This window comes from Salminus brasiliensis, chromosome 17 (genome assembly GCF_030463535.1).
Source record: "Salminus brasiliensis chromosome 17, fSalBra1.hap2, whole genome shotgun sequence".
Taxonomy (NCBI): Eukaryota; Metazoa; Chordata; class Actinopteri; order Characiformes; family Bryconidae; genus Salminus; species Salminus brasiliensis.
Window position 1 is genome coordinate 24,901,737 of NC_132894.1, and position 13,248 is coordinate 24,914,984.

General features: G+C 38.8%; 1 protein-coding gene across 2 annotated transcripts in view; it reads right to left on the reverse strand.

Moving 5' to 3' along the window:
• The window catches only part of ccdc102a (coiled-coil domain containing 102A), an 81,804-nt gene that overhangs the window by 25,807 nt on the left and 42,749 nt on the right, over window positions 1-13,248 (reverse strand). For both annotated transcript variants that reach the window (XM_072659844.1, XM_072659843.1), the window contains exons 5-6: window positions 10,358-10,474; window positions 6,208-6,417 (exon numbers count right to left, since the gene is read on the reverse strand). In XM_072659844.1, the coding sequence (XP_072515945.1) occupies window positions 6,208-6,417; window positions 10,358-10,474 (327 nt within the window). The remainder of the gene's footprint in view (window positions 1-6,207; window positions 6,418-10,357; window positions 10,475-13,248) is intronic.

The window sequence follows — 13,248 nt, forward strand, 5'->3', positions numbered from 1 at the left end:
GTGCTCCAGCAAACAGAGGCTCAAATAACTCCTCATATCTGAAAACACCAAGATGAGTGAATGGACAGTTTTTAGGCATATTTAGCAAACTGGTTTATCCAAATTTGCTTCGTCAGGACTTCTCTAAACCCGCAATTACGGTGGGCTTGTTTCCCACCCACCTGTTCCCCACTAGCCAGTGAGCTCCCACAACACCCTCACCCTGCAGCTTCATTAAATGACACAGAACAAAAAATGTACACATCAGACATGTCATGATTTTAAAATACTGTCCTCATTTTGAGATGCTGTCGATTTTTCAAAATATTGCTGTATACGTTATTACCGTTTTACCACTCAAACCTACTGCTATCAACAATGATTGATTTAAAAACACACATCAGCATGTAACAGATCTTAAAAAAGGCAATTGTTTTCTGATAGGCTGCTAAGCCAGGTGAAAACAAACAGGTTTGTGTTTCTGATCAGGAATTTGTGGGTTCTTGATTCTATTTATTAAACTGGACTTTAACAGACTACACATAATTTCTTGTTAAAACAATAAAATAGCTAAAGTTCACAGTGTTAACGTATTATAGCCTGCAGTTATTGAGCTATTAAGCTGGGCTATAATAAACTGTCTTTATTTCATATATATCAACTTTATTTGTTTAGCAACTGATGGCGCTGAGGAACCTACTTGTTTTCATGAATTGTTGGAATTAAATTCTTTATGGGAAGAAAAGTAAATAAGTAAATAAGAGCTGCATGGAGAACTGAACATTACCAATATGGTAATACAGAGTCTAATCAATGAATTCAAAACTACTAGCTATATATTTAAATAAGCATCAGGTCTCGTCTTTGGCCTGCATTTGAATAGTACTAATTAAATTATTAGGAAAAGAGACTGACATTAGTTACTATTACTATTTGCATTGCTGTGTGCAAAAACATCTGTTCACTTTCTTTTAAAACCTGTCTGACTGGAAAAATGTGGTAATGAAGCGAATGTCAGCAGAAGCAAACAACTACCTATTCTACACACCATGACAACAATGAACCTTTAGTAAGAAGCAGAATGTAAATATCTAAAACTAAATATCTTATGTGTGTTTGCAAGCAGGTACATAACTTTGCTTCACATTGTACTGTTTTTGATGTGGCAGTGTATTGACAAATCCTACCTCTACATGACAAACTAAAACAGTGGTTTGTGGTTAGACATTCTGCATTTCAGTCAAAAGCTCAATTACTTTTAAATCACATGATTCTTGACCAAGTTGGGCAACAAAACCACTTAAGACTCTCTGATGATTATAATCAGAAGTCTGGCTTCTGACTACCATATGGATAATCCAAAACAAGCTACATATACTGACACACTACAACTTTAATTCAAAATTATGTCAAACCTGAAAGGACCAAGTTTGAATGTATTTAAATATATTATTTCCAAATAGCAAGCCTTAAAGCCATCCATTGCACTATTACAAAGATCAACATTGTGATAACAACAAACAAACAATATATTGGGCAGCCCTAATTCTCTCTTTCTTACAGACACACAGGCACAGAGTCCCATTCCCAATCTTCCGGGCATGCTGGGTTGAATAGCATGGTGACAGAGGACATCAATCTGCAGCAGCCAGCTGAAGAAGAGAGTAAAACTGAGTGAGAGTCAGAGTAAGAGAGAAAAAAAACAGAGAGAGGGAGGCCCAGAGCTAAAGAGAAAAGGGAGTGGGGACTAGACAGGACGATGATTTCAGTATCAATCACACTTTGTTTGCTGTCTGGTGACGGCATACCATCTTCATCGCAATGCTGCCTGGTCCTTTTGGTTCCGTCCTTATCGACCCGTTTGCCCCAGCAGCCCTGAGAGAAGCTCATCAATCTCTCCAGCTTTCCTCAGACCACAGGACGACCACTAGAACAACGCAACTGGCACACTTGGCTATCAACAGACGCTCAGAAAATCATAATGGCTTTAAATGTAGTGTGTGTATGAAACCATGCTTCTTTGCCCCACCTTAAGTAGTATTAGTGCAACAAGGGATACCCAATGATATTGGAATAATATTGGTGCGGGCAGACAATTGTTATCGGGTTGATCTCCTGAGTGGTGCAACCATCTATACATTGATCCCATCAATGGGAGAGTTTGGCACGGTCATCGATAGCTGGCAGTCCAAGTGAGCTCTCTTGGTGGGCAGGATCACCCTCCATCTCCCCCACCACACATTACATTTACATTGAAGGCATTTAGCAGACGCTCTTTTCCAGAGCGACTTATAAAAGTGCTTCGCTATTTACTCAGGAATAACCTCAGATAGTTTGAATAGACAAAAAAATTAAGGTTGGACACTAATAAACACAAGTCAATATGGAAACCATAGTACTCTACCGCCCAAGTACTCTCGAAAGAAGAGGGTCTTCAGTTTGTGTTTGAAGACAGCAGCAACTCTGCTGTTCGGACACCCAGGGGAAGTTTGTTCTACCACTTTGGTGCCAGGACAGAAAAAAGCCCGGACCCTTGTCTTCCGTGGATTTTGAGGGATGGCGGGTCAAGCCGAGCAGGTGCAGATCGGCTTTTGACCATTGCCATCAAGTACTGAAGGGCTTGTCTGTTCTTGGCTTTGTAGGCCAGCGTCAAGGTTTAGAATCTGATGTGGGAAGCTACAGAAGTGAGAGAATGCAGCAGTCAAGTGATATGGCTGAATTTAGAAACGCTGAAGACCACCCGTGCCGCTGCATTCTGGATAAGTTGCAGGGGCCTGATGCCAAACAGCCAACAGAAGCACGTCCAGTGTGTTAGCAGCAGCTTAAAGTGCTTTACATGACCCAGAGCAAGCACTTAGTAGCAGTGACCCTCACAATGCTAGTCACATGCATGACTGGAAGACCTTACTAGTTCATGGAAACTGACAATGACTAAACTGAGACACTGCAAAACATACAGGACTGGCATTGGAAGATAGAATAAGATTTGAAACAAATGGAAAAATGTAAATTTACTAATGTTGCTCCCCTTTAGAATGTCCGTCATGTTAAGATCACTCCAACAGCACAATGTGCAATTCCGAAATAGATGAAGAAGAACCCACGGATAATACATACAGAAGACTCCATATTTGCAGCTACAGAAATGTATGGAGGTGACTGCTACTAAAGGGGGATGTAAATGTTAAGTTCGGACATGCAGACTTACGTTTTCTAGCCTGCACTGTGCTTACTCAATGTGCTCAACAACAGACATTAACAATATAACTGTGTTTGTTTATTTAATTGTGACTTAGATAATGATCAGACCACATCTCTCAGTAATGAAGGCAGAAATCCAAACACTTTCAAAGGGCTCACTTACTTTTACTGGCAACTGTATCTGGGTGCAGTGAAGTGTTTCATTCCCTCATTCAGGAGAGGAAACTTTATGAGCAATTTCTAAAAGATAGGATGTTTGAGCTCTTTTTGAAGCTCCACTCTGATGAAGACAAACTGTCCTTCTGACGCTTATTAAAAAGTTCTAGTTGTAGAGATATAGTAGATCGGTCATCTTGGCTGTTGCCATGGCAACACCAGCGAAAACGGTGAGAGAATTCAAATCACATGCGAAAGTTTGCTAAATAAAATGAAAAAAATAATGCCAAATTTAACAAACCAAAAAGCATGTTTGGTGAACAAGACATGATGGGTACACGTGTTTGACTCCAAACGTCTAAATAAACTAAAAAATAAATTACGCTACTGCAACTGAAGTTTAAAGGGTAAAAGAAACTCTTTAAATGGGGCATACATGCCATGGACATTACTTTCAGCATTCACATACTACACTGACTTTCTCCCCAAATTTCTGTTTAAATCTTTCATCACCTCACTCAGTCACTGTGTGTGAAAGAGGAGAAGGGGAGCAAATCAGTGAGTGATTCACCGTGCTTGTGTACCCACTCAATAAATCTCTGCCATCTCCAATGCAGGCTCATACAGACCCTGGCTCTAAGTGTGTTGATATCCTCACAACGCTTTTCAAACAGTGCTGCCAGGATCCTAGCAGCAGCAGCAGCAGCAGCACATGCACACACATATGTACACACTTGCAGAGAGGATGCAGGAAGATGCAGAAAGAGGAAGAAATAACGATGACTCATTCATCTTGAGCGACTGTGTGCCTGCATGTCACCTCCCAAAGGAAAACCACCAATTTGTGCATAAGAAACAAAGGCATCAATGCCGTACCGTTTACATGATTTGCAGTACTCTTTAAATAACCAATACAATTATTTTATTTCACTGTTCTTGGTAAGGCAACTCGTCAGCCAAAGCAGGTGCAAATAAGTAACAACTTTAATAATAAATAACGCATCGTAGCAAAACTTTAGATTAATCAGACTTTTAGGTTGACATGGAAATTTTTTTGGTAGGGGACATCACTGCAACACACATTGTATCATCTCAACATATGGCATGTACACCCTTCACTAGGCTCTGGTAAAAATGAGCGCAGTCCTGCAGTGGATCGACGTCACAAGGACAGAGGCCACTCAGGACAGGTGCTACTGCTCCTGATGAATAAGGGCTGTTACAGCTCTTTCAGCCACTGCGCAGGAGCATATCTGAATAAGAGATTTCAAGGTGTCAGCAATCACATCCATCTGTCTGTAGATTATGAGTGACCGCTGACTTTACACAGATAAACTATAATGTTACTAACTAGTTGAATGCAACAATTTAGTGTAACTTGACAGTAACAAAGCAATTCAAAAACTAATGAAAAATGTGATGCAACACATTTGATTATACCACTAATTAGCAAAATTACCAGCATGTATTGTTTTATTCCTGCTATATAAAGTAATTTAGTGTTATTCATATTTTCATATTTATCAGAGATGCACTGAGCAATAAGCTGGTACAGCTGATTCTGTGGAGGTCACATTTATACTTGTGCCTTGGCTGTCGTCAGCCTGCACCGCTTAACAGAGTGCTTGCCAGTCTTCAGCATTCCTCAAAATCTTTCATTAGGTTTCAGAAGAGTCTGGAAGGCAGATTACTTGTCTGGAAGTCCCTCCAACATGGGTAAAAGGCTAGTTTGCTTTTCAGTGGAAGTTGTTTTATTTACTTGATGGAGTGGAAACTGTGATAACTGTGATAAGTGTGTTGAATTATGGGTATGTTTAGGAACGTAGGCAGTAGCGTCATTGTTACAACACCATTTAAGCTTCCACATTACTGTTTGTTACATACTTTAGATAAAACATATTGGAAGTCTTTTGTTGTGCTTAATATACAATGGCTATTTTATTTTATTTTTTTAGTTATATATGTTTTATATTTAATATTCAACAATATTGAAAAGTTATTATTAAATAGAAACAAAAATTCTAGAAGCACTGAGAGTACACTGAATGCATGCATCTCAGTCTCCTGAACAAACAAGTGCCACAAGCAGTTGTTATAAGCCAGCTCTTTACAGAAACAAACCCAAACTCAATTCATTGGCATGCCTCAGGTAATTGAAAAACTGCCAAACCTTACATAATAGTCCATCAAGGATGATCTCCTTTGTCCAGTAAACCTACCATTATTCCACTGAAATCAGTAGTTTCAAATGTTGTTTAACATTATCAGGAAATGCATTATTGACATTTAGATTCACTGTTACATGAAGATGAAATGGCTGAAGCAGTTGCACCTGAATTATAATGAGTAAAGTCAGACTTGCACACATAATTAGGATGTGTTTAAAGGATCCATGTAAACTATATCAATGCTGACTGAACTTAATCAAGGACATTGTGTTTAGTTATGTTAATTCTGTTCTGTTTCCATTTTAAGTTTTGCTATGTAATGACATCAGCATTGTGTTCATAGTATGTCATATTTTCACAGAATCTATAAGTGATATGGTGCTTTGTTCTGGTCTGGGTGGGAGTGGGAGATACCTGACTGACCCACTTTGCATATCCTTTCTTTCTGTCTACTCACTGTTTTTAACTGCTTTTTAGCATTTTTGACCTAGTTAGATAAGTATGTTTATGTGAGTTTAAACAGGGTGAGTTTCCTCTATTTTCAGCAATTCTCTTAAGTTTATTTCTTTTTCTGCTACAGCAATTCTGAAAAGCATTCATGGTTTACCCCGAACCTGAACTATATTCATTAAGACAATAAAATATGGTCATCTCTGCTCGCTTTGCATTGGTCATGGTGTGGTCAGCGTTCCCCTGCTCTCACCTTGTTCCTCTCGAACAGCTCGCTCTGGATAGTCTTGAGGTCAGTGTCCAGGGCGCTGGCTGCCTGCCTGCGCTTGCGTGCCAGCTGCTCCTCTAGGTCCTCCATCTGGGCACGCAGCTTCTTGTTGTCGCGCTCCAGCGCCAGCTTCTCAGTCTCCAGCCGCTCTCGTCGTCCCCACTCCGCTGCGTTCTCCACCTGCAGACGCTCCATCTGCGCACACACAAAGTGGCCCAAAACCGCAAATAGAGATGTGTTTCAGGGAAGATAGGTAAACAATAGACAATTGCCAAACTATACAGCATGTGCTGAACTCTTCAGGTAAGCTTTCATGAAGAACGATTTATCTAAATCAATGATGTAGGTGTTCTACATTATGAAACTGCTGTCTGGGAATTCATTCTAATGCTTCACTTCATCAGATAAATAAACTCTTATTCAACCCATTTATTCCACAGATATGTTTCAACTATTTTAAGTGTTCGGATGAAGTTACATTCACACCTCATTAGCAGATAATTTAGGTGTCTTCAAGCACCTTTTTCTTAAACATCATGCTTTTTTCCTAATATTCGGCGAGCCATTTTAATGCTGGATGTGAATAGGGAGCTTCAGGAACATTTCTTTAGCACACTACTTGAACTACTCATTACAGAACAATCAAGAGCTATATAAAGGGCTCTCCAAGACGGTACAACCTGATGCTGAAACCAGCCTAATGGGAATGTGGGCCTTTGAGACACAGTAGAAGTGCAGGGAAGCTTTGATTTCATTTGGACTCCATTTGTCCCTACAACGACCTGGCATTAATCATTCATATGCTGTTATCCAAACTGTAATTCTGAAACAAAGAGCATACAGGAATTGCTCGTCACAGGCGGACATAACAGGAGATGGCACAGTTTGTTGGACAGTGCTGGGAAAGGCTTTCAGAACACAGGAGGAGATGAGGCTTAAACGCGCCACAATAGTCAGACCTATTTATCAACCTTTCTTGGCCCATTTTCAAGAGTTTGTTTCTTCTGCCTGTGTGTTAGAATTTTCAGTCATTTCATATCAAATGGTTTATATCATTTTTCAAAGTGAATGCAGTCTGAAAAAGGGCTAAACCAACATTCCAACAGGCTATTTAAGGTTATTTAGAGTTAGTTACAGTATAGCTAACTAGCTCTCGAACACAAGACATAAAGATTGGACTGTTGAGGGGCACTATATCTGAAGAAGAAGACCTGCGTCTATTGTTGAAGGCGGTTAAATTAAATCCACACAAGGGTCTATACGTCTGCTCTAATCTCTGGTAAAGCAGACACGTTGGATGTTTGTGAGGCTATTAGGTAAGACATCTGACGATGAGCCTCACGACCACCTGATGTGCCTGCTGTAACAGACGTTCATAACCGAGCCCTTTCTCATGGTAAGGATGTTTTGGTCTTTCTCTCCCCTCCACAAAATGGTAAGAGCAGACACATGGATGGTAGTTTTAAATTTAGTGTCTTCAACCATAGGTGCACGTATTCTTTTTGGAAAGTAGTGGATAAAGATATTTGGTGCCCCATAACATTCTGACCTTTTGGTGTTGTGTTAATAAAGCTGTTGTTCCGGTGAAATTCTCCTCTTCTTCCAATTATTGAGACACCTTCTGACTGAGCATATTATACTAGTTACTGTGTGTATAGCACATGATATATGTTTATTAGCATGTAATAATGTAGTCCATATAAAACAGACCTGCAAAGATCTGCAAAGATGGCCACCCCCATTGTTTGACAAATAAGGTGGATACCTAGAAGAGCAGTCATCTTACCTCTGTGACTACCTTCTACAAGTGTTAGTTTTACCTAATTATAGCACAGTTATAGTGTCTTTATATAAGGACGGTGTTACTGAGATATAATGATAGACAGGTAGCGCTTTGTTCATCTGTCAATCCATGTAGATATTCAGGGATTTACAATTAGGATATTTTCATTCTTGTGTGACTTGTCAGGTATAAGCTTGTCAGGTATATATATATATATATATATATATATATATATATATATATATATATACATACATATATACACATACATATATATATATATATATATATATATATATATATATATATATATATATATATATATATATATATATATATATATAATGATTTAAAAAAACTATATATAAGCTACATTATTAACGGGTGAAAAGTATTTTTTATTTTTGCGTATTTATTTAGCATTCAGTTATTGTATTTGTTCTGCATTTATTTATTTGTTTCTTATGGGTAATTCATATTTTTAAATGTATTAATATTTAATTTGTATTATTATACCAAGTCAGCTAACTAACATTGTGTTAATTCTGTGTAAACAATTAATGTGACGGTATTTCACATATAACAGAAGTCATGGAATAACAGCATCACAACAGACCATAAATCATCCCAAAAACACTTTCCTCACACTTGAATCAGTTTGGGTTATTTATTTTTACCTTTTTACCAATCACATACACCCAAACATGTACATAGCAACCATAGCCTGGTACTGCAATTTAGGCAAACCAAAAAGTTATTTTTTATATGGTGCTTTTAGATTATCACAATTTCCTACCTACTGTTTTATTTAGGGAGCTATAAATATACGCTATGGCATAACAAATTAGAACAGTGGCCAACTCCTTCACCTCCCAAGCAGGCAAACAATTAGCACCACCTCAACCCCCAACACTAAACGTCACTAAACGTCATTAGTTTGCGTTTGAATAGTTTAGCTGAAACTAATTCATACCACAAGTAGCCCAACACATTTTCTCATTTACTCTCAGCTATTTCCAAGTAACAGAAAATAGCGGCACAGCTTGGAAATGAATCAGTATCAGGTGGTGGTCATCAATGCAATTTTACATGGATTAATGGAAATAAAATAAATAAAACAATTTTATTTAACAAAAAATGCTCCAAAAAGTAAAATACTACAAGGGCCACTATAACACTATAAACTATCAAACTATATATATTATATATATATATATTAATCTTTCTGTGAAATATTTATCAATATTTCCCAGCAAATCCAACACTTGCTGTGGGGTACATCTAATTTTCAGAGACATTGTAAAAAGTCAAATGCACCTCACAACTGCCCAAACTGTGTAGCCACCCCACTACCCAGTAAGTGGGAGATGTACCTGTGAACTATTCACAGCCTTTTGCAAACTTAAATTACAAATTCTTGTAAACTAAATTAGATAATGAATAGGTACTCATATGCAGACTATATGAAGACTCTTTATTATTTGACTCATATCATTAACATGGTGCGGGTTTACATTATTTTATTATAATGTAAATTATAATTATTTAGTTATTTTAGTTATTCTAAAAAATATATATATTGCATTGGTTATCTAGACCATTTTAATATCATAAACATACAAACAATATCATAATCATCATAATAGCAAAAAACATAAACAAATGTCAAAGAGACTGTTTGCAATGTTTTAGGCCTTAATTTATGCAGGTCTGAAAGAAACTCTTGTACGTTTTATCTAGCACCAGGGCACCCTTGCAACACCTGTTGGTAGAAAAGATAATCGCAAGCTTGAAAATGAGAAAACAATCAGCCTAAACGCAAGGCTGGCCATTTCACACAAAAAGGAGCAAAACATACCTATACTATCCTTCTACCAGTGTGATTCAAGACTAAGCTAAGAAAATGTAAACATTTAAATAAATAAAAAAGTAATGAAAGAAGGTTTCTGATATTTGAGGGCTGCACATTCTTTTAATAGACACTGTTGGTCAGATGACCGGTGCTTGGTGCTTCTAGGTATAAGTAGTTCAAACAGGCGCAGTGCTTCTAGGGTTAAGCTGAGCTATTAGAGCAGCAAAACTCTATAAATGGATCATCTGAGCCATCCCATACTGTAAATAGTGAGGATGCACTAGTAGGCTCACATTAGAAACCCGAGTTGAACTATTAGAGAGATAGAGAATGGAGAGGTAAACATGAGGAAAAACAGTAGACAAGAAGAATTGGGGCACTTGGCTTTTAAGTGGAATTACAGTGCAACCTAAGGTGATGCTAGGTATAAGTACAGCCCGGCCAGGCTGTAGGAATAGCAGCATGCTTGTGTTTATAGGTTGTGGAATATAATTTTTCACCTCTGCTCGGAGCTCTGCTAGCTTCTTGTCCATGCTGGTGCGAGCCCCAAGCTCATCCTCCAAATCTTCAGACATGCGGCCAAGCTCGTCCTGATGCACCTCTTTCAGAAGGTTCAGCTGAGAAAGAGAGAGACAGTTTAACTTTGCAGAGAGAAAAACAGACACATATCCATGTAATTCTTTGACAGTTCTTTCATCTCTGCGCAGACTATTCAGGACCTTGAAATGCCTAAGCTTTTGTTTTGATCCTTCTGTAATGGTCTACAGTCGTTCTTATTTCTCACAATTGAATGATCTCCACAGTCCTTAAACAGAGCTCTGCCCAAATGCCCACAACAGCAATCTCTCACCAGTTTCATTTTACACTCTTAAGGTCCCTTCAATAGATCTCACAGCTTGAGCAACCAAGTAACAACAATTTCCACCTTGTTTCTCAGTAAGACTGGTACTGAGCGGCCGAGCCTCAGCAATTAACATGCACTGTGGGCTGTGTGCTCGCACAGCTGGGCTGAGCAGTGGCAGCTTGCGTGTTACAGCTTCGTGCTCGTCTCGGCTGCTGTGTCTCAGTTAGATTAACACCACTTTTCACACATTGCTCCTCGGTATTCCTGCTGCCATTTCCCTAATGGCCGTTGTGCTCTTCACTGAAAGCCTCAAAGACGAACAGTGAAAACAGGACCACAGGCTACCAAGAAACAATTCTTGAGTTCTGCCAATGGCTTGGATTACCTTGCATGCAATGATTTATGCAGCCCATGGGTCGAATGAGTTCAAGATACTGACAGCTCAATATCCTCAAGATATTTTGAACACAATCTGAATGAAGCTGATGTATGACTGATGTATGATGACTGATGTATTACTGATACACTGATCTTGTCCCTTTAGGATCAGTATTAGCAACCACTGTTCTCTGCTTTCAGGAAAATAAATAAGATAAGCTTCTAAGATAATAAATAAATAAATAAAATGAGTGCATTTTTTCTCCGCAAACCAGTGTTGTTTCCCTAGTCAGCAGGCGACAGGGCGGCAACATGCAGAAGGCACTTATAAAATAAAGGTGCTTTTGTTACTTTTGCAGTCAGTTTTCCGAGACAGTCCTTTCCACAATGTAACAGTAACATCAGTAACAATAGTGAGCAGGCCAATACATGCCCTTGGGTTTCTACACAAAATAGGACTCCTGACCTTGGCACTGTCTAATGGAACTGGACAGGATAGGGAGGTCAAAAGAGGTGTCTGATGCGTTACACTGTTAACCGGCTAATCAGAGCAGAGCTTATCAAATTCACAAGCCCAAAAGGAAGGCCATATTTAAGGCTGCTGATGTGTAAAACAACATCTGATTTTTCATCCCGACCAAAGTCATATTCCTTTCATCAACATCAGAGAACAACCTAAAATACTGAACACATGCAATTTGTGCATATAGTATCTTCACTATGATTAGCATTCACAGCAAACATGAATTTAACTTGTTTTGGTACTAAGAACCATAAGTACCTTAACAGAGCACTGGTATTGGATTGTTTAGTTTAGCTATTAGAATTGGTATTGTGCAAGAAACCATTTGTACTGGTGCATCCTTGTGGAGCAGTCAGACAACATCTCATCAAACTCTCATGTGAGCTTATTTTTAGAGTTGTCTAATGGAGCAATGCACACAGAGTGAAAAGCACCCCTCTGGTCGAGAGAGTATAGAGAAAATAAACAAGGTTAAGTAAAGAGAAAGTAGTTTTGGCTGTTTTGAGCACAATCAAAAGTCATAAAATACAGTAATAATTATATACAGCAGATTCTAAATGTTTAAAACTCTTAATCAAATCCAAAGCCTTAACCCACCCCTAAGAAGTGTGCCCTGCTTCTTTTTAAGCATAACTACTTGCATGCCTCGCTTTTAAAAAAGATGCCATGTGAACGACCCCTTTCACTATATCCATGTGGTCGCACAACCTACAAATAGGCTGGGAGTGTGATGGATGAGCGTGATGGATCAGGGTGGGCGAACTTGATTGATACTGGACTGGCCTAAATTAATTGTAATTTTAACCAACTCAAACAACACAGTTGCATTTAATGGTGTAATTAACAGAATGCAGTTCATATTGACATTCCCCATGACTGGATTGTCACATTTGAATTGTGATGTATTGCGACACCCCTAGTGAATACTGACTGAAGGTGTAGGTGCCTCATCATTCTTCTGTTATGCTTTACGTCTGTCTCAACAGTCTCTTCCTTAAACCCTCCATATTAAGCCAGTTTTTTGTGGCATGCTGGTGCAGCTACTTTGGCATGTTTGATATGTGGCTTGCATCTCTACCTTCTATGCATCTAGTCATTTCACTTCTTTCTTTCTGAAAAATAATAGTGGTTGCCTGTCCATTCAGATTATAGACAAAACCCTGCCAGTGTGGATGCAAATGGGCACAGAGTGCCCCCTGGTGGTAAAAGACACCCACATAGCTGGGTTAGGTCTCAGATGCTGGTGTGCGTGTCCGTGTGTATGTGTGTGTGTTTGAAGTTATAATCCCTACAGGTGTAACTGCCTGTGTGGGGACGTTGTGTACCAGACCTTAATCAGAAAGGAACTTGAAGGAAGGGAAAGAGCTTTGATGTAGGGCTTTGAAGGCCACTGGGACAGTATGGACACTGCTCATGCCGATCTTTGATACACCAAGCATCAGTCTGTCTACTGATAAGAAGCTGATTAGTGTCAGACTGCCTGGAGACGAAAGATGGAATAAAACTAAAAGCTGTGATAAAAAGCTAAGAATTCTATTACCTATTAGCATTTTAGTATGACTAACTAAAAGTACTTGTAAGAAGGCCTCTTTAGACAGTGACCTCTTTTTGATGATTACATTAATGTAAGCACTATCCAAAACCTT